We start from the raw sequence: 22943 nt of genomic DNA on the forward strand, positions 1-22943 counted from the left end.
AATTAATTATATTATAAAATATAAATTTAAATAATAAATCATAAAATAGAATGTTTTATTGCAATGAAATTAGAAACTCAATTTATATAAATTATAAAAAATATGCATGTATAGTTAGATGATAATTTTTATTATTTCAAATCTTAATTCACATGAAATAAAAAATTCTATATAAAATACTTTTTAATTTTATTTTCAAAATATACTCTCAAACTGGGATAAATATTGGCTTATTTTTTTTAAAAAAAATCGTACATTGAAAGATTATGTATGGCTTATGGTAAAAATGAAAGGTAAAAGACCTATTTATGAGTTTATTGTACTTTTTATATATACAAAATAATACTATAATGATTTTTCAGTTTTAAATTTAATAATATCACAATTAACAGGCATAGTTAAAACTTTAATATGTATGGTCAAACCAATTTTTACTATAGAATAAATTATTATTTAAATTTTAATTTAAGTAAATTAATAAAATATGTTATTTTGAGTACATAAAAAAATTATTTTTAATTTTTATCTTTTAAATTGTTACTGTTCATATACAGTGAATGAATAGTAAAATAATTTTATAATAGAATAAATTTTTATTGAAATTTAAATCTACATAAAATAATATATTACAAGTACATAAAAATAAGCTATTTTAAAATTTTAATTTTCTTATTTTATTCTTACCCTTTAAATGATAAAAGATCTTTACAAACATTCGAAAAAATATCTTTAATAAGCTTTTACAATACTTGTAAACAAGTTAAAAAAAAATATTAACGTGCATCACACGGTCAAAATCTAGTTACGGAATAAGCCTGTCGGAATAAGCCTGTCACTGTGCACGTGGCTGCTGAATTGCGACGCCAGCTAAAAAGGCGGGAGCCAGCAAAATCAACTGTCTCGGGATTCGTACTGTAACATCTTCATGATCGAAACTTCGTTGCTTTCCCATTCTGCTACGCTTGCTTCTGGTGCCTCACCCTTTCCTCCGCATTTCCTCCCTCGCGAGGTTCTCGCAACTCTTCCATTCTTCTCTCCGTTTTTGTTTTGGTTCGTTCTGGATATGCTTTTACACTTTTATCATTGCCTGCACTGTTTGTTAATTTCCATAATAGATCTGTTTGCCATTGATGTTTGGGAAGCTGGTTGCAGTGAGTTGGACTGTTAATCTTTCTGTCCTTTTCCATGATTGATTGGGCTCACAGTTGCTTTGTTTTGCAAATGAATGCACAATTCTCTGTTTGTTTTGATATGTTATGCATGTATCATCTCTGGAAAGGAATTGCGAAGACTGCATGCTTGAATGTCAAGATTCATGGTTAGACTTTATCAATTTGCTGTTAAAATTTTATCCGTTTCCAAACGATGTTTGATGTTTGATGTTTGGTTAAATACTTGAGCTGAAATAAGGTTAGCAACGAAAAGGGACGGAAAGGACTTGAAGGATTTTCCCGCTATAAAATATACATTTTCTTTCTTACTTAAGTCGATATATCGTGGAATTTGCCTTTTATTGATTCCTGATGATTTGGTGCTTTCCTAGGATGATTAAGTATCAAAGTTTTTCTTTGTAGATTATGTTTCAAGTCAAAGTGAAAGTTGAATTTGGTGACCCCTGTGTTGCTTCCATACTGTGTAGTTTATGTTTAAGGAGTAAAGACACACCAATTCATGGTGCCCATAAGAACTAGACAACTAGTGTCATGGTTAAAGTTGTACCTTTTTGACAGTTCATAACTTTAGGCATCCACTTGAATTCAATGAATGTCAGTTTTTCAACAGTGACCAGCTTAAAATTTCTGAATTGTAAATTAGTGGATTTTTTATTTATAAGTAAATGAACAATCTTATATCAAGAGAAGAATGATACAAATGAGGAGGATTAGGTATCTTCCCAAGGAAACAGGATACTGCATAAGATAGAAAGAAGGAAAGAAAGAAAGAAAGAAAAGGATGGTTAAACATCCAGCATTAATTCAGTTAAGCACTGCAGTCGACGACCTCTTATTTTTTCTGATTTTAGTTGTTCACCGTGGATCATAAAAGGACCTTATGTATTTTAATATTTTTACTACTAAGAATTGATATTTAAAAGGAAAAAAAAAAAAGTTGAGACCTGCAGTCTTAATGGAAGAGTTGAGTCTAGAAGTACTTTTGCTTGCAAAGAGGACTGGCAAGACGGATTTCTCTGGATTAAAACTTTCATAGAATTTGTAAGTATTGGATGGTTAGCTGAGATGTATTAATACAAGAAGGATCGAAGGTCCAGACACTTTCCATTTTTTCAAGAAAATCGAACAGACAAGTGAAAGAACAAGATATTGTAAATTAGTTAGCTGGTAAATCGTCAAGATCTGAGGAAAAACCAGAATCTGTAAGTGTAAAATGTACCTATGGAGTTTGGGGCAAAAAAGAAGGGAATAGGTCTTAGAGGAAGAAATATACTCAGCCCACAGATTCTTCCAAAACCTAATGAAGATACCTAGCTTTGAGATAACCAAGAAAAGTTAAGAATTGTATTCCTCGTCCTGAGGGGAGTCCAAGAGGTTGAGTAATTTGCAACTTGCTACATGTTTGTTAATCCTCCCTTTTTGTTGGAAACCACACTCATTCTCATTTATCATATGCTAAAATGAGTGAGGCTTGCTTCATGAACGTTGCTTGATGGTTATCCTGCGTGACTTTGTATATATTTACATAAGATATTTTCATGAATTTTGTCCTAAATTTGGTATTAATGTATATCATATTGTTTTTGCAGGTTCAACTATTATGAAATTCTTTTTTTCAGTTCTGCTACTTCAGTTGTCTTTGATTAACTGATCTGCTTGTTTTAAATCAAATTTCAAGAATGATTCTTTCTGCTCTTTTAACTTCTGTTGGAATCAACCTTGGGCTCTGTTTTTTATTTTTCACCCTGTACTCTATATTGAGGAAGCAGCCTGGTAATATCACTGTCTATGCTCCACGCTTGGTAACTGAAGGAAAATTTCAACAGGGAGATCATTTTAACTTGGAACAGCTATTACCTTCTGCTAGTTGGGTGAAAAAAGCATGGGAGCCCTCTGAAGAAGAATTGATATCGAAATCTGGTTTAGATGCTTTTATCTTCATGCGCATGTTTATATTTAGGTAATTGAAATCATTTTATTGATTCTAAATTTGAATTTAAATCATGCTGTTTCTCTAATTACCCAAATCTATTATCTACTTATCCATCAGCAAATATGAACTACCTGAAGTGACACTTAAGTTTTAGCTTCTTGAAAGTGGTGTTTATTTGTTCAATAGCTCTGCTATCTGAGTCGCTTTAATATGATTTACTGATATTATTTTTCCTTTTCTTGTCTAAGACCACCTACTTTATGTATTCTCTTTACTTGTTTAGTGTTTCACTCGGTTCAGATGACATTTTACTCTCTTGTGATAATTATACAGTTTGAGAGTATTTTCTATTGGTGGAATTGTTGGGATCTTCCTTCTTCTTCCAATCAATTATATGGGAAGTCAGCTTAGTGATCATTCAGACTTTCAAAATAAGTCTTTGGACTCATTCAGTATTTCTAATGTCAACAATGGCTCAAACAGGTGAATATCTTCAGCTAACCTGATCTTAGGAATTATTTGTTGATGAAGAAGATTAGTAGATATATGAAGTGTTGATACTTGATTACTGTTATGAGTATATGCCAAAGTTAAAAAGTTTTTTTAAGTTAATATCCAAAAGTTCGCACATGGAAATATGTTATATTAAAAAAGCTGCTTGAAATGTGCTTTGTGAGGAGCAGAATTTAAGGATACTTTATCAGTAGCAAAAATTACTGGCAGGGGGTAGGTTTGCTTTGTTCTATAATTATTTGATTAAATGGCTTTGACTCATTGGTTCTGTTGAAAAATTGACCTTTTCGGCTTCCCCCCTCTCTAATAAAGCTCTATGCTGTAAGTGTATATTCAACAAGATAACATATTAATCTTGTCTTGGCTTCAAATATTTTTCAGTCCTCTGTTCCTGTCCCTGAAAACAGCAGTTGAGGTTCTTTTAAGATAACTAGCCTGATTTACTGGTGTCATGCATTTACATAGTGAATTTTTGGATTTAAAGAACTAATTTTGTCTCTGATGGATGGAAATTTATCCTAATAAGTACTGAAAAATTTTATTAATTATTTGTATTTACATTGTTTATTATTTAGCAAAAAGATTTGGTTGTTGAGTGTAATGCGATCTATGTAGTTGACCTCATCTAGTGAAATAAAGCTTGTTGTTACACTAAAATTGTAATTGAAAGATACATTTCATGAATATCATTGAAATTTCTTTGATTTTTATGTATTGATTTTCTAATCTGTAATCTAGACAGTCTAATTACTAGAACTGTCTTTTTCAAGGTTATGGATTCATTTTTGTGCTGCTTATGTTTTCACCGGAGTTGTCTGCTATCTTCTTTATTATGTAAGTTCATGTCTATCTTGTTAATGTCATAATTTTTTTTTTCCAATTCTTACATAAAGGCAGTGGTTGAATTTCATGCATGATGTTTATATTGCCACCAGGAGTATGGCCATATTTCATCAAAAAGACTTGCTCACTTTTTTTCATCTGAACCCCTGCCCCATCAATTTACCATATTAGTCCGTGGTATTCCTGTTCCTCCTGGAAGCACCTGCAATGAAACTGTTGAGAGGTTTTTCAAGGAGTATCATCCTTCTACTTATCTTTCACATTCTGTAATACGGCGAAGCAACAAACTCCAAAGTCTTATAGTAAGCATTTTTCTGGGGTTCTATTTTTTTTAATCTCTCCCCTCTGCATCTTAAACAAGAAACATAAAAGAAACCCATGAGGCAAAGAAGCAAGCGTATTTGTCAAAGTTGTGAAGAAAAATAGTCTAGGATTCTTGCATTTTCATTTAAACCAGATGATTGTGACGACTTGCGAGATTTATGCGATTTTAGCATTTAATTTTATTTAATGTAGATATGTCAAATATTATGTTGGTATGTTTTTCCATTTTAGGCAGATTACGTAGGATAGAATAGAATCTTTGGACCTGATCTTTTCTTCTTCATGCTGTATATATGCTGTCTTTGTACATGAGTTTTGAATCAATGAAATCAATGAATTAAAACCCATTTTGAATCAGAGCCTAGGAATTTTGCTGCAGCTTTCATTGTTACTGTTCACTACCTCATAGCCTTCATGGTTGCTGTAATGCTGTTCTATTATGTAATAAATGGGAGAGTATGAATTACTTAGGTGGCTGTGTGGTTCCTGAGCAAGTTGAGGCAGTTAGTGAATGTTAATAAGCCAACAGCTGTATAAGGTGTGTGCACGTAAATAATTGGATCTGAACTAATGCAATAGTAGTAACAAGTTTTCCTTTTCTTGCCCCTCTTTCTCCTCTTCCCCTCTATCTCTGTTCTCTATCTCTCTTCTTCCTCTTTTCCCTTTCCTTAATCCTTCTCTTTCTTATCTCTATTTTGCATCAGGGGTATTAAAGCCACTAGTTACATGGAGAAATAGTGGAGGATGGGATGTGGTTCCTTAGGAACTACTATTTGACTACCATGTCAGTAACATTGTGGCATTTTCTACCTGTTCTGTTCAATGATTTTATGCATCCAATTTATGTTTCAACCTCAATGATTTGTGTGATTGCCCTGGAGGTGCTCTTTAAGTGTAATGCTTTTTCATAGAATCTTCAATATCAAGTCTGTTGGAGACTAAAATCCTCTTTTTGGCCATCAAATAACATTTAAATCTTTTGTTGCATATTTTTATCAAGTAATGTGGTGATTGGATTCTATGCATCTTGTTCTTATAATTATAATCCACTGGTTTCAAATTCACTGCTACAGTATTAGGGGGTTTGTTAGGGATCAATTTTCATTTACTTAGATTAAGGACAAATCTTTTAGATTCAGGGATGCTTTTAGTCTTTCTTCAATTAGAGTTTCTTTGTCCTTTCATGTACACTACCTAATGTTTTTTTCCCTGGGAGTGAGGTTAGGTTTGGTTTTCACGTTCGCATTGTGCATTGTAATGAAGTTTTGATCTTCTAAAACATATAATCTTGTACTTATCTTCAATCTTATTATAACGTTACCTTTCTTGTGTTTTTGACTGCTAAAAGTTCAGTTTTGAAGAATGATGCAGAGAAACTGTACAAAAAATTTGCACAAATAAAGGATAAAAGTGAAGCTTCTCAAAGGCAAAGGTGTGATGGATGTTTTGGACTTTTTGGGCATAAAGTTGATCGTTTAGAAAGGAGGCTGCAAGACATAGAAGATAATTTGAGAATGGAACAGTCTTCACTATCAGCAAAGGTATCTTCAATGGCTGATCATAATCTATATGACTCCAGTGATGATAAATTTATAGTATTTATTGGGCTATCATTTTCATTGATATAAATGGAATCAATTGTAAAATGTAAATACAACTTTAATCTTATTTGGGTCATTAAGATGAAGGCCGTTTGTGTTACAGATCAGGTTGATTGCTGAAATATGTGATGACAGCACAATAGATAGGGATATACATCTTCATATTCCATCTCTAAACGAAATGAAGCTGGAGATAGAAATTAAAGAGGAGAAAAATAGAATAACAATGATAAAGATGTTTACACTTTTTCCCCCTTTCATTTTTTATGATGTTTTCTTGCTATTTCAAGATGCGAAGTGTCAAAGCAAAAGAAATTCTGTCAAGACATTATAGTCAGAAGAAGTGAGCATGCGGACACTTATATGCTGACATCAAATAAATGGAAGTAGAGCCAGAAAAGAAAGTATAAATTTCTTACTAAAGCACATGGTTTGGATATGCTGTATTGGCCGAGCAATGTATCATAAATGAATTAACTGAATCAACGCATTTTCTACATTAAATAATTTTGAGCTTAGTCAGTGTGAGGTTGGATTGGGTTTTAGATAGCTTAGTTTAGCACATACAATTTGATCTCTGACTTCTAGATTTAACTTTTATTCCATGAACATTTTGTCCTACAATAGATCTATTTTTTTGAAAATTAAGCTGATATGAGGATGATCACCATTTTCAACTTTTAAGGAAGTTCCAGCTGCCTTTGTCTCATTTAAGTCTAGATTTGGAGCTGCAATAGCTTTAAACATTCAAGGTGTCAATCCCACAGAATGGATTACTGAGAAAGCTCCTGAGCCCCTTGATGTGCATTGGCCTTTCTTTTCTGAGTCATTCATTAAAAGATGGATCGGGAAGCTTGTGGCTATTTTTGCCTGTGCTGCACTTACAATTCTATTTTTCATCCCAGTGGCAATAGTACAAGGTCTTACCAATCTGGAGCAGTTGGAAACCTGGTTCCCTTTTCTTAAAAGCATACTAAGAATGTAAGTGGGAAGTTTTACCTGTTTGATCAAGTCATATTTTCATCATCATTGATACACTATTTTGTCTCTGACTCTATTTTTTTTATGGAGGTCTATTTTTTACTTAGAGTAATTTACATAGACCTCCATATTTTCTTTAGTTATATACCCTCTTATTTTCACAATGCACACTTTAATTCAGTTTTAAATTTCTTGATTAAAATGGCCTCCATATTAGAACATATTTAAGAGGGTAGTTTACTTATTTTTTAATGTGCTTTTAGATAAGTGGAGGGTATTTTAGTTTAAAAATTTTAAATTGGACTAAAATGAAGTCCAACTTCATATTTTAGAAGTGGTCCATGTATACTTTGAAAATAAAACGGGGGCCTGTGTAACTTCAATAAATGTTAGGGAATGCTTGTGTAATTTTGGTACATGGGAATTAGGAATAATAGGGAATTTTGGTATTGTTCCTAATTCCCATGTATCAAATTTACTCTCATTCATTTTGGAGACTACCTACTTTGTCTGGCATGAAGAACAACAGTCATATTTTAGATCCCTATGTTTCTTTTACTTACATCTTGCTTATATGGGCCTTCTCCTTGAAGGGTTCTGTTCCTACCAATTGTTACAGGATCCATCACGCAACTTGAATACTACCTAAGAGTTGTTTGCATATGAATGGCCATATGATAGATGGATTTCAAATTCTGTCCAGATATTTAACTTAATATATCAACTAGTGATTGATATCTTGGCGATGTGGAGCAACACATCAAGTGACAAGCACAATGCACTTCTTTTTTATTGACCTTCCTGATGGCACCTAAACCAAAATGCAGGAAAACTTCAAGCAAACAATTCATATACACAGACCATATACATGAAATTTATTAGTGGTCACCAACTTCTAAAGGGGGTTAAGCAAATGAATATAGAGAAACTGTGCATGTGATAAATGAATACGTCAGAAAAAGTTCTTTTTAATATTATGTTTTTTTACCTTCTCCTTGAGTTATTGCCTCGTCTCCCACCTTGTCTCTTTATTTGTCTGTCTCTTCGAGGCTCTTGTTTTCAATTCCTTAGAGTTTGGTTTCCTTGTTTTCTGAATCAGAAGATTATAGAAATTTAGTTGTACGTAGAAAATTTGGTTTTTTGCAGATCCCCTGCCCCAGTGTAATATATTGAGAAAATCACATATCCCATTTTTCTTAGAATCTTTGAAGAATTGTCAAATGACCTGCTAGAGGTAGATTAGTAGCTCCAATTTTCCATGATAATATGAAGATTGTGATCATATGGATTATCATTTAATAGACACGCATCTGAGATGAAAGTGGGAAAGGCTTGGCGGTTGGTCCACCATTCTCCTTCCAAGTTGGAGTCTGTCCAAAATTTCTAAGTAGCTTTGAATTTTTCCTTCTAACTTGGAGGTTTTACCCCTCTTTTTGAAGCAGAAATTTGTCTGAAGAAATGTTTGTAGGTTGTTATGAAGTTGCGCTCCCTTTGCAGTTTCTTATACATTAAGCTTGAATCTTAAGGAAGCTTTTATAGCCTGCACAATATGTTTTTAGCAGACTTCTTTCCGTCATATTTGCCTTACTGTTATGGTTTTCTCAAGTGGGGCTTATTTATTTGTGTTAAGGGAAGCTGGAGTGATCTCCTGAGGAACTGTTCTCCTTTTTGTTTTTGTTCTTCTTACTGGCTTTTCTATAACACCTACTCAAAGTAGAGACATTTATAATGATTCGCTCTTTGCCGCTAACTCTCTCCAGTGTTTATGACTCTCATGTGGCAGAGCAAAACTGATCGTTCAAATCTCACCTGATATACATTAAAGTAGAACATAATCCAAGTAGTATCTGTACTGTTTTGCGGCACCAAAAGTTAATCAAATGACTATCTCCAATAGTATAATAACTATTGTTAAAGTTTATGTCTAGATAACATTATTATCAATGATATTCACGTCTTCATTTCACCATAAGAACACAGAATATATCTATTTTTTTATTTATGTTGTCATCAATATTTCATCCTACATAGAATATCTATTACCCAAGCTAATAGTGAGTGCATGCAAGTATCTGTTGTTGGATTACATGAGTGTGCTATGTCCCTTGTCAGGTGACCAGTTGAGGTTGGATTCTGAGTTGAGAGTATAGTTTATTGTTTTGTTTTAGTTAGCATCACTTTTTCTTCTCCCATCATGGATAACTACTGCAATTGAAGTAGAGCTTTTCTTATTTATTTGCAGGGCAGTTGTGAGCCAAGTTATAACAGGATATCTTCCCAGTCTGATTCTGCAATTGTTTCTGTCTGTTGTGCCACCTAGTATGATTGTGCTTTCATCCTTGCAAGGATACATCTCATGGAGTCAGATACAGAAAAGTGCATGCACTAAAGTATTATGGTTTACCATATGGAACATATTCTTTGCAAACGTGCTATCAGGGTCTGCTCTCTACCGGGTGAATGTCTTTCTAGAGCCAAAAGAGATTCCCACAATACTGGCTGAAGCTGTACCTGCACAGGTGATAATATTTAATGTTTTTTCATCCTGACGAAATAGTTGCATGAAGTTTCAAAAGGTGTTCCAATATTTTATGGAGGGAGATTTAGTTCTTGGTGGTCTGTTATGTTTGTCAATTGCATTTTATTTATATTCTCTATATGCCAATGGCCTGATGGCCTAGTTCTCAAAATAAAGTTTCATCAATATAAAAATTGTATGAGAGAAATGAGTTGTTCAGGTAATACAGTTAAGTCTTTAAAAACATGATTGAAAGATTGATATTGACGCTTGAAGTAGTAATTTTGCATAAAATTTGCCACTATCTGGCTTTCTGATTCTAACTTATCAGTATCCAGCTGTTCTGTAGCTCAGTCATTTCATTGTTATTAGGATTAGCATGGTGAGAATGGGAATGGGATTATTAAGCTCATCTGGCTAAAGGATTTTTGTGAAGGAAAATGTGAAAGTTTAGCATATCCGGTTTGTTGACTTGAACTTACAATTGAATTTGGAGCTGACATTTGTTTTTCTGAAAAGACCTTTTATAGTTTTAAGGAAGATGACTAATTGAATCATTCAGCTAAGCTGTCCAAACTAAGTTCAAATGGTACACTACTTTTTTTTCCTGTGTGCAAAGTTATTTTTTTTCCTGTGTTCAAATGAATCAGAGCATGAAGATCCTCCAAAATCTATTACTGAATTATTGTAGTAATTAATAAAAAAAAGTATAGTTATCAAGATGGACCAACCCCTCACCTTTATAAGAAAGGTATCTATTCTGCCATATTTAAAAATAGTGACAGCTGATTGGGAAGACTATACTGTGCATATTAAAGTATTATATACCAGCAAAGGTTGTCTATATGATTATTTATGTCAAAATGATTATTGAATAGGATCATATTCTATAAAACTATTGGGAGAGTTTACAACTATTTCAGAATTGAATTTTATCCTGAAGCAACTGCTAGAATATATTATGTAGTTTGTTATTTATCTGTCATTAATATTGTAATTGTTAATTATAATTAATACAGGTGGTTGGTAGATTTGATCTTGTATTTATGTACTTGGTAGATAAATTAATTAATTGTAGTTGCTGGTAGGAAGCATCATTTAAGATGACATTTCTATAAATAGCCATGTAATCATTCTCGAGAATCAATCAATGCATTCATCTTATTCAAAATTTTTACAAGTCAAGTTGATAAATGAACCGAAATCTGACATGTCTGTGAGACAATCAAGAATGATTTGCGTTTTTCCTAATTAGTAAATCAAAGGCATTGGTGACTTGAAAATTTGAATTAAGAGGATCACAGTTAGTTTGTTGATATTCTGTGAGGAACAAGTAACATACTGTTATATCAGAGTGGTACTTGAGAGAGCTTTCCTACTGGAAGATGTCATTTTATTCTCCTATTTAATTGATTTCTTTTTCCTACTTGGTTTACGTATAGTTGTGTATTTTTATTAATGTAAGACATGCACCTGGAGGTAGGTTCTTTTTCGTACAAGCTATACAATCTTTCAGAATGCTTTGAAGAATTAATTGAGTTTCACAGAAGCTTAGCCTTAAATTCTTTGTACAAGAAATCCATTTAGGGGAAATTATAGAAAGTTATATCAGAAAAGGATGAGGAATCATCCTAAAATAAGTCAGGGGGAAGCAAATATATTAAGAATATACTAACTACAAACCCACCTAGTGGGATAAGGTTTGTCGTTGTCCTTGTATATTAACTACAAGGAGCTTCCTGGGTCCTCAGCCTAAAAAAATGATCATGAGCTGCAATCCATAAAGGATCTTGGAAAACTATCCTATTGCAAAGATGCAGGGGCGAGGATCTGCTACTTCAGTTTGAAATGGATATAATTTCAAGCAAAAGAGGGAATACAATTCATTTCTGTTCATAAATGGATCTTTTAGTTGCTACTACTCGTCACATCACTCATTTAAATGACGTCCTTTTATCTTGCATATAGGATATTATCACGTCCATTAGAGGATATGAAGTTCATTTCTTCTATTTTATAATTGATGTAGGCATCATTCTTCATAGCATATGTTGTGACGTCTGGATGGACCAATATAGCATCAGAACTCTTTCAGTTGCTTCGATTTATTTGCAATTTGAAAAATAGAATTTGTTCTGGGGAAAGTGCTGATGAATTGGAGGCCCCTTCAATCCCCTATCACAGTGAAATCCCCAGGATTCTTTTATTTGTTCTTCTTGGCATCACTTACTTCTTCCTTGCTCCATTGATACTGCCCTTCCTCTTGGTGTACTTTTGTTGGGGATACATCATTTATCGCAACCAGGTTTGCAAATCCCTAATTTCTTGCATTTCAGTATCTGCATTTATGTTTCCTTTCTTATTAATGTATAATTATAGTTGCATAATTTTCATTTGCATTTCTTTTCTTTGTTTTTTTTTTTTTTGTTTAGCATAGGAGTAGGCTCCACCAACCAACCACTCCCCAATATGTAATATTGGTTCTTGAAAGGTTCCCTGCACCATTGAGATAATGATATGCACTTAATTTTCGAATTAGAACTTATAGAGTTATAGGCAAAAAAAAATTGTATGTATATAAAGTTATGGACAAAAATAATTTGTATGTAATAATCATTGACTTGTTGTAAGTTGCACACGGCCTCCTGTAGTAACTTCCAAGCAAATTGCTCTAGCCTCCAATATGTACGATCATTTACTTGTAGGGAAGGTCACAGGGAGAGGTTGGTAGGTTGTAAATTTAAAAAGATTTTCTGTATAGTTCAATTTGGGTCTTTTTGAGTCCATTCAGGTTTTTGTCTTTCTTATCGATTGTACAATAAGTCAATAACTATTCTTTGTTTCCTCCATTTCAGAATATTATACAACCTGTTCATGAGATGAATTGTTATCTTTTTTTTTTTTTTTTTGTGTCATCCCACAATGTTAAATTGAGAATGGTCTTATAGAACAGAATTATCTGTTAAAAATTCTTTCTTATCAAATATCTAATGGTTTCCCCAAAAATTTCTTTTCCTTTTTTTCCTTCATTATGGTCTCTTAATTATCTTTTGGTGACAGCTCTTGAATGTTTATGTGCCAAAGTACGACACTGGAGGAGAATTTTGGTCTAAAGTTCACAACTCCACAATTTTTTCCCTGGTACTGATGCATGTCATCGCTATTGGAATATTTGGTCTGAAGAAGCTTCCTCTAGCATCGGGCCTCACCATACCTCTTCCAATTCTGACACTTTTATTTGATGATTACTGCCGGAAACGATTCTTACCTTTGTTCAAGGATTTCCCTGCCGAGGTACAATTTTTTACAATCATCTGACCTTGGTTTTGTATTCTGTTGGTTATATGTTTTTAAACATTCCCTAGATTATTGTTTGAACTTGTGATTACTACGTATGTCCTCATATAGACCCTCTTTCCTCCTCATATAGTCCCTGAAGAGGAATTGTGGGAAGCTTAACTCTGGAGACTGAGCTTCCTAACTAATGTTTTCTTCACATGATTGTTTTGGCAGTGTCAAAAATTAGTGCTCTTAGCAAACCCTGCAAGTTGCTTAGGTGTTGATAGACACCCAATTACTAAGTAGATACTCAGGGTGAAGGGATACTTTAGAAAAAAGAGAGCATGACCAGTATGTGGGACAAAATAAGAGGATGGTGGAAGGTGTTTCTGGGTGAAAACCACATAAATAGGGGTGCTCTATAAGATTTAGTTATGTTGAAAAGAATAGATGAGAAAGGAAGAAGGGAGGACTAATCCCCTGGAAGAACTGTGTTATTTTCTTTCTTTGCTGCTGAAGCGTTCAGCTAAGCTAGATATCAGGAAGACAGGAAATAATTGACAACAATATAACTTGAATCTAATAATAAAATAATCATATACCTGTTGTAAAATATAGTTAATATGAAGAGTAGAGAAGGACAAGACAATACAAGAAATGGAGAGAAAACAATGGAGGAGAATTCTTATTCATTAGTGTACATATGCTTTGGACATGACCTCTATTTATAGGCCTCCAACCATTCAAGTCCTACCCTAATGTTACAAAGATATAATGAGGCCTATAATGGTGTATTATGTAACATTTGAAGGTTATAAGTTATTAAGACTAGAAACTCCTTCCATGCCATTGATGAGGACATTAAGGATAAAGGAATCTTAAGGGTTATGAGTTATGGACATCCATAATATAGTATTTATAATACTCTCCCTTGGACATTAATAACAAACATTGTACCTCATTAAAACCTTACTAGGAAAAACCCAATGGGATAAAAACCTAGTGAAGGAAAAATAGTACACAATATTTTAAATATTCACTAATGTTGCCTCATTAGAAACTTTCTTGGAAAAATCCAGTGGGACAAAACCTTAGAAAGGGAAAAAGAGTATAACATAATATTTACTCCCAATAGTCTCCCCCTAGTAGCAATATCACTCCATTCCCCCTGATAACGTCATCACTTTATGTCTTTGAGTCTGTACATTCCAATTCCATACACTAACTTTTCAAATGTCGAAGTTGGTAGTGTCTTAGTAAACAAATCTGCAAGATTATATCACATGAGCGAATTTACTGAACATCTATATCATCGCTCTTCCAAAGGTCATGAGTGAAATTTTTTTGGAGAAATGTGTTTTGTTCTATCTCCTTTGATATATCCTCCTTTCAATTGAGCTATGCATGCTGTGTTAGCCTCAAATATATTGTTGGAATCTTTTTTTCCAACAACAAACCATACATCTTTTGGATATGATGGATCACTGACCTTAGCCAAACACATTCTCTACTTATTTTGTGAATTGCAATTATTTCAGCATGATTTGATGAGGCAGCAGCTAAAGTTTGTTTTGTTGAACGCCAAGATATTGTTGTAACAACATCCATTAGGCGCATATCAAGTTTTCTGTGAATTGCCAGACTAATTATATATCTTAACGTGATTGCATCCACCACAGGAGAATATGTATCTTCATAATCAATACCAGGTTTTTGCGAAAATCCTTATGCTACTAGTCATGCTTTATATCTAACGACTTCATTTTTTTCATTTCATTTTCGCACAAATACCCATCTCTATCTAACTGGCTTTACACCATTAAGTATTCGAATTACAAGTCTAAAAACTTCACGTTTTGAAAGTGAACTTAATTCTGCTTGAATTGCATTTTTCTATTTTGGCCAACCATTTCTATGTCTACATTATTCAACCAATTTTGGTTCTAAATCCTCATTTTGATTCATTATTTTCACAGCAATATTATATGAAAATATGTTGTCAACGACTATATTTTTTTGGTTCCATTTTTTTTCCTATGGTGACATAACTTATCGAGATATCTTCATTATCTTCACGTACCTGGACCTCTTCTGGGGTATTTTGATTAGTTATGTTTCCATACTCTTCTAGAGTACCGGCCTCCTCTATAATACCATCTTTATTTTGTGTCCCTTTCTTCTTTTTAGGAATTTTATCTTTGGAACCAATTGGTCTACCACGTTTTAGATGTGGCTTAGATTCATTTGCACTTTCTAATTGTTCTATTGGGACATCAATTTTAATAAGAACATTTTCAGCTAGAATATGAGATTTGGTAATTCTTTTAAGGTCAGTAAATGCATCTGACAATTGATTTGCAAAATTTTGTAGATGAATTATTCTTTTAATTTCAAGTTCACATTGCTTTATATGAGGATCTAGATAAAATAATGATAATTCATTCCATGTAATTTCTTTCTGCAGCTGCTTATTTTCTCCCCCTAATGTTGGCAAAATTGTTTCATCAAAATGGCAATCGTCAAAACGTGCCATGAATAGATCTCTAGTTAATGGTTCTAGATACTTGATTATAGAAGGAGATTTAAAACCAACATATATTCCCAACCTTTTTTGAGATCTCATCTTTGTGCGTTGTGGTGGAGCAATAGGAACAAACATCGCAGATCCAAAAATTCTATGATGGGAAATATTTGGCTCCTGAACAAAAACCAATTGTAATGGGAAAAATTTATGATAACTTGTTGGCCTGACATGCACAAGTGCTGCTGCATGTAAAATCGCATGTCCCCATGCAGAAATAGGAAGTTTTGTCCTTAAGAGCATTGGTCTAGCTATTAATTGGAGGCGTTTAATGAATGATTCTGTTAAATCATTTTGAGTGTGGACATGAGCAACAAATTTTTCAACTGTTATTCCAGTTGATATACAATATTCATCAAAAATTTGTGACAAAAATTCATTTGCATTATCAAGACGAATTGTCTTAATTGCATAATCTGAAAATTGTGCTCTTAATCAAATTATCTGGGCAAGTAATCTAGCAAATGCTAAATTACGTGTTGATAACAAACACACATGTGACCATCTTATAGATAATTAAAACCATAAAATATCTGAATGGTCCACATGGTGGATAGATAGGTCCACATATATCCCCTTAGATACGTTCAAGAAAGGCAGGAGATTAAATTCCCACTTTTGCAATTGAAAGTCTTTTAATTAATTTTCCTTGAGAACAAGTAGCACTTGAAAAATTTTTAAATTGAAGAATCTTCTGGTTCTTCAATGGATGTCCATGTGAATTTTCAATAATTCTTCACATCATAGTTGAATCGGGATGGCCTAACCAGTCATGCCAAACGATAAATGTATCTTGATTGGTAAACTTCTTATTGACTATTGGATTTATTTCAACTGTACTAATAGTTGTGTAGTACAAACCAGAAGAAAACGTGGATAATTTTCTAGGACACATTTCTTTCTAGATCTAAAATCTGTAATATATAGATATTTAATATCTTTCTCATCTGTAATTTCAATATGATACCCATTTTGGCGGATATTTTTAAAGCTTAATAAATTTCTTTGAGACTTAGATAAATATAATGCGTCATTTATAATAATTTTTGTTCCTTCAGATAATATTATAATTGCTCTTCTAGAGCCATAGATTAATTTAGTATTACCTGTTATAGTAATAATGCTTTCATCTCTTATTGTTAAATAAGTAAAATATTTTTTATCTTTAAGTATGATGTGTGTTGTAGCACTATCCACGAGACATATATCTTCATTCTTGTGTCTAATGAAAGAAAAGGGAATATCCATATTCTTCAACAAAAGAAAGAGAATGTATTAAAATAAATACTTAATAAAATAAAATTTATTCATAACAACAATGCTTTTATTATAAGAAAACAAGAAAGCTAAATGAAACATAACCTAAATTATAAGAAAACAAGCAACATAAATGAAACATAATCCAAATTATTTTAATTATTTTTCAACCAAACTTGTCTAATCTTGATTTTCAAAGAAATCAGCCACCTCTAAGTGTGCCACAGCATCATTTTTGTATGCAAAATGTGCCTCAACATCATTATTTTGAAAAGTAAAATTTGATTCCACATTATTTGAATTTCTTTTGATGGAGGCTTGATAAAGCTTTGCTAGATGCTCAGGCGTACGAAAGGTATGTGACCAATGCCCCTTCATACCACACTGATAACACTTATTTTCAACAGCTTTTGAAGGGCTGCTCTTATCTCTTTTTGTCCTTCATTATTTTTCTTCTTTTGGTGAGCATTAGGATTATAACTAGTACCACCACCACTATTATAATGGTAATTAGCACGTCCCTTGCCATGACCACAGTAATTACTACATATAGCCACATTCGCTTTAGGGAATAGAGCTGATCCAGTAGGCCAAATTTCATGATTTTTCATCAGCAGCTCATTATTTTGTTCAGCCACAAGAAGACAAGAAATTAATTTAAAATACTTTTTAAAACCCTTTTCACGATATTGTTGCTGCAGGAGCACATTTGAAGCGTGAAAAGTTGAAAATGTCTTTTCTAATAAGTTCTCATCATTGATTTTCTCACCACATAATTTCAATTGAGAACTTATTTTAAAAATTGCTAAATTATATTCACTTATAATTTTAAAATCTTGCAACCCCAAATGTATCTATTCATATCGGGTTTTAGGTAAAATTACCATTTTTTGGTGGTCATATCTTTCTTTTAGATTAATCCACAATTCTAGTGTATCTTTTATTGTAAGGTACTCAACTTTTAGTCCTTCATGAAGATGATGACGAAGGGATATCATTACCTTGGCCTTATCTTGACTACTTGCTTGATTTCTAGGTAAAATTGCATTTCATAGATCTTTGGCGTCTAGGTGAATTTCAGCATCTAGCACTCATGATAGATAGTTCTTTTCATAATATCAAGGGCCGTAAATTCAAGTTTGGTAAGATTTGTCATGATTCAAACTAAAATAATAATAACAATTAGAATTATACAAAATTAATAAATAAAGCATAATAAATAAATATTATAGTAAAAAAAATTATTTGACACACATGCTAAAATATAATTTATAATAAAACACAATAAAAAGAGGCACAATATAAAGAAACACAAATATAAATAACCAAACTTACAAAACAAATAAAGCATAATAAATATAAAGAAATGCAGTAAAGCAAATAAATTGATGGATAAAACAAATAATTTATATGATAAAATAAATTATATTAACAACATAAATTGATCAATACATACAGATAAGCAAACACAAAATGTATAATACGTATATATAATATTAATTTAATGGAAGACCAAAATAATAAAAAAATAAATAATAAATAATAAAGAAATGAATAATAACAACAACAACAATAATAATTATGATGATGACATCAAATACATAAATATAAAGAAAGAAAAATAAGTATATCAATCTCCATAAAAAATATATAACAACAAATAATAAAAATAAAGCAATGGATGTCGAATGAGACTTGATTAAATTAAATCACTAATCACATGATTATTTTCAAATTAATAAAATGGAGAAATTTAAAATTACTACATAACTAAGAAAATGAAATGATAGGAAAATAAAACAATAAAATATAAGAACAACATAACCATGAACGTTAATAAAATAATAATATAAAATATAGTTATATATATAATATAAGAACACATCAATCTAACTAAAAGCTCGTACCTTATTTTCAGAGCTAATTCGTGTTGATAGCATGTTGTAAAATATAGCCAACATGAAGAGTAGAGAAGGACAAGACAATACAAGAAATGGAGAAAAAACAATGGAGGAGAATTCTTATTCATTAGTGTACATATGCTCTGGACATGACCTCTATTTATAGGCCTCCAACCATTCAAGTCCTACTCTGATGTTACAAAGATATAATGAGGCCTGTAATGGTGTATTATGTAACATTTGAAGGTTATAAGCTATTAAGATTAGAAACTCCTTCCATGCCATTGATAAGGACATTGAGAATAAAGGAATCCTAAGGATTATGAGTTATGGATATCCATGACATAATATTTATAATAATACCAAGATTCTAAGTTGGCTCTATATGAACTAGTTACGGAAGACAACATTATACTATCAGAAATTTATGGGTTTACTTGAAATGGCTAGGACATCTTGGAAAGAAGCCTGATGTGGAATTTAATTTCAACACAATATATACTGGTAAACCTTAACAATGGCTATAGTTAGAGTATGTTCATACTTTGATTCTATTACACATGAGGGTGGTCGTTACCTGTTTAGAAAATTGCATCAAGTCTCCTACATTTTCTTCCTAGGTTTACTTAAGCTACCCGTTAATGCTGGCAGTTACGTAATTGCTTGTACAGTATAATGATTAAAACATGACATTTTTTGGCTGTACAGTCTGATCCGAAGTGGATTTGTGAAGTAAAATTGTATGACATATTTTTCAAGTCTAGTCCCTCATAAAATTATCAATCGGGTCCTTCATTGATAAGGTAACTCTATAGCAAGTCCCTAACATATGGGTATTTCTCATTTTGGTCTCCTGCAAATAAAACAGTTATCAATGACATTTTTCATTAATATACTATAAATGAATTTAAGAGATATGATGGCATGTACTCCTTCCAGTCTCAAATATAAGATGCTCTTCTAATTTGTCTGGTTCATTAATGAGTCCCCCCCCCCCACCTTTTATTAACATTCTTCAACAAAAACGAAACAAGCTTTGGTCTCCATGAATGAGAGAGAAATTTTTTTTATGAAAAAGGTTCCAATTTATTATAGAGGAAAGTTAACCATTTAATAGAGGTAAATTGAAAAAAATAATTGTATTTTGGTACATATTTAACAAGCAAAACTAACTGTAATTAACTTTCTTGATATGTGTAAAGTAGTTACAGGTGTCTTATGTTGGAGACTGAAGGGAGTTCAAACGTTATAAATTATGCCCTCTTATTAACGTAGTTTTAATTTTATTTACGATTGATTGAAACTTATGGAATGATATTATTAATGTCTTTTTTATAGGGATTAAATTTAGAAATACCCTTTTGCGAAGAATTAAAGGGAGAAGGAAATTTTACGAAACACTAATTTGAAAAATAGCTAATCTGTGAATGAGCCAAGTGAGAAGATGCTTCTACGAGGAAGAATATTAAGAAATATTATGAGGGATCAAACTAGGGTCATAGATTTAACCTGATCATTCTTTTACCTGTGGAATATTGCTTTCCATTTTTACTTAATGAAGTCTCATTTATGAATGTCATGCTTTTGCAGTGTTTGATAAAGAAAGACAGACAAGACCAAAATGATCCTCACTTATCTGAATTCTATGAGAAGTTAACCAGGGCGTATGATGATCCAGCACTGATGCCAAAGAATTATACAGGAAGGAATGATAGTCATGCTTCTCCTCTATTGCACACTTCTGATGTTTAAACCCATGATTATCTTCCTATGGTGGCTGCATCTAATGTTTACAATGTACAGAGTTTGTCAGATGGGTTGTTTGTTACAGGTGATGTGTCTTCAATTTATGAATTATTTTTCAAATGTAAGCTAGTGGTCCTTGTTGTAATGGGTTTTCTTTTGCATGAAAAAGGAACTTGTATTTAGTCAGTTGTTTCCTGTAACTTGTGTGTCACTGCGATATATTTACCATTTAGTCGTCCTTGCAGTTTAAAAACTGATCCTTTTAATTAATCCTTAGTTAGTAGCAAGCTTTTATTGAAGCACGTGACCATAATGTGTGTTGTAACAATTTCGATGAATATTCCTATTCTCTTATCAATCCGTAGTCTTTCTTGATCCCCTTTCTTACTCGCTTCAATTTACTGATAACATGCATCCTTTTGATCCTACCATGGATATTTCCCATGCATGACTGTCAACTTTAGCACAATTAAGATCCAATGATCACAAAATTTGAAAGGTTTTCCATCCCTAGGGTTGATGATAGAGGCCTCCTCATTTTTGTCATGGTGTTCCAAGTAAGGTTTAAATTCTTAAAGCTATTTACCTGTATCATTTATATCATTATTGCATTGATTCTGATAATAGCAACCTGATATTTAGGAAAGCTGACATCTGCCAATAGGACGCCCTCTCAATCAGGTCTACCTTGATTCAGTTTCTCATGTATATGTCATTAACATTATTTTAATCTGTATAATTCGGTTAAAAGGATACCTTATATATAGAAACAGAGTAATTGGTACTTAATTGTAGTTGTTGATAATTGGAATCATTTATGATGACATTTTCTTTTTTACAAGTCAGGTTAATAGATGATATCACATCTGACATGTTAGTGAGGGAATACATGATTTGCATTTTTCATGATTTGCATGAAAAATTGAATTATGAGGATCACTTTCCTTTTGAGGGAATACATTGGATTGAGATGGCAAAGGTCTTTTGTTTGCTGATATTCTTGCGAGGAACAAATAACATACGGTTGTCTCAGAGTGGCACTTGATAAACCTGATCGAGAAATCTTTCCTGTAAATGATTTAGAAGTAATTATAGGTATAATTTATTTAATTTATTAAGCAAATATTTGTTTGTACTTAACAGGAAATCCATCCTTAGTTGCATGCATGTGTAAGAAACCTGAATTTTAATCTAGATGATCTGCATATTAGGGAATTAGTTAAACGCTGAACATGAGTTTTGAATTGAAGACATGGTTCCGTAAGAAACTCAAACTCTAATGACAATTACTAGGCACTAACTAATGTATTAACAAAGTGTCAAATGATATAGAGACAATTAAATTGGTGTGGACATCCCACTTGGCGGAAGATGGAAATTGCGCAGCTCATCTTCCTCTAGATGCATTCAACAACATGACTCCCATTTGGAGGGCGTCGTGAAAGGATAATAAAGCATATTCCTTGTATTATTCTGCTAATTTTTTTAAAGTTCAATTTGGGGATGGATATATTAAAAAGTAAAATACAAAACAAGGTTGAGTCCTTCAAGACGCATCAATATTTTATGTCTCCAACTTGGCATTATTCAAAGATACCTTTTGGTGATAGGGACTTGTATATGATAGAGTAGTAAAGGAGTAGATAAATTGGGGAGTTTGCGATGGGTGTTAAGATCAATGAGATCATCATTAATAAATTAATAATAATGGATAAATAAATAGTAAACGGCTCAAAGGCAAATTTTGTCGGTAGTTGATCGCCAATTGAAATGATTGATTTTTATGTGTTTATTTCTTTATATGAATTCAACATAATTGTTTTTTTAAATATAGCCATTCAATTGAGTTAGATTTGAGTATTGTGAAATTTAATTGGGAGTAACTCCCTTAAATGAGTCTTATGCATTCATATAAACTCAAAGATGAGACATTGTGTTTAACGCTTGCTGATGACTTCAATACATGCTTTAATTTCTAATTCTTGCCAAGTCAGAACAAGTGAAACCAATCCAAATGGAGGGTTCCTTCTTTCTTGTTCCATTGACCTTGAAGTTCAGTAAAAACTTTGATTATTTCAAGACCAAGATGATATGAATCATTTTCTAGTGTGAAATGTTAGTATCACTTTTATAATTGCCCCGGCAGTAATTGCAAATTGTAAGAATCTCCTTAAACCCACCAAATTGTCTCGGACAAGGGTGGAAACTTGTAACCTTTTTCAGCTACTTCAATTTATATGTTTTATGAAAAATATGTTGTTCACTTCAAAGTTCTTATAACTTTTCAAAATGAT

At 32.3% G+C, this 22943-nt stretch overlaps 1 protein-coding gene across 7 annotated transcripts; it reads left to right on the plus strand.

The window, feature by feature from the left end:
* The first annotated feature begins 892 nt into the window (after positions 1 to 892).
* Positions 893 to 21007, plus strand: LOC129287621 (CSC1-like protein HYP1). 7 transcript variants are annotated; one of them, XR_008587762.1, is made up of 12 exons: positions 899 to 1050; positions 2762 to 3132; positions 3439 to 3588; positions 4389 to 4452; positions 4554 to 4763; positions 6147 to 6326; positions 7072 to 7367; positions 9610 to 9886; positions 11915 to 12190; positions 12946 to 13179; positions 14703 to 14873; positions 20494 to 20626. XR_008587762.1 is itself a non-coding variant. In XM_054923850.1 (11 exons), exons 2-11 carry the CDS (start codon positions 2852 to 2854, stop codon positions 20653 to 20655), a joined length of 2130 nt encoding a protein of 709 aa, XP_054779825.1. In that variant the 5' UTR covers positions 893 to 1009; positions 2762 to 2851; the 3' UTR covers positions 20656 to 21007. The 7 variants fall into 7 exon arrangements, 5 of the variants coding, with proteins under 5 accessions (XP_054779825.1, XP_054779832.1, XP_054779840.1 ...); XR_008587760.1 differs by lacking the exon at positions 20494 to 20626 and adding an exon at positions 15629 to 16185; XM_054923850.1 differs by lacking the exon at positions 14703 to 14873 and having other exon boundaries at positions 893 to 1009; positions 20494 to 21007.
* Positions 21008 to 22943: the final 1936 nt, after the last annotated feature.

This window comes from Prosopis cineraria, unplaced genomic scaffold, assembly GCF_029017545.1.
Source record: "Prosopis cineraria cultivar Desert tree isolate PC_DT_omini unplaced genomic scaffold, ASM2901754v1 PC1, whole genome shotgun sequence".
NCBI lineage: Eukaryota > Viridiplantae > Streptophyta > Magnoliopsida > Fabales > Fabaceae > Prosopis > Prosopis cineraria.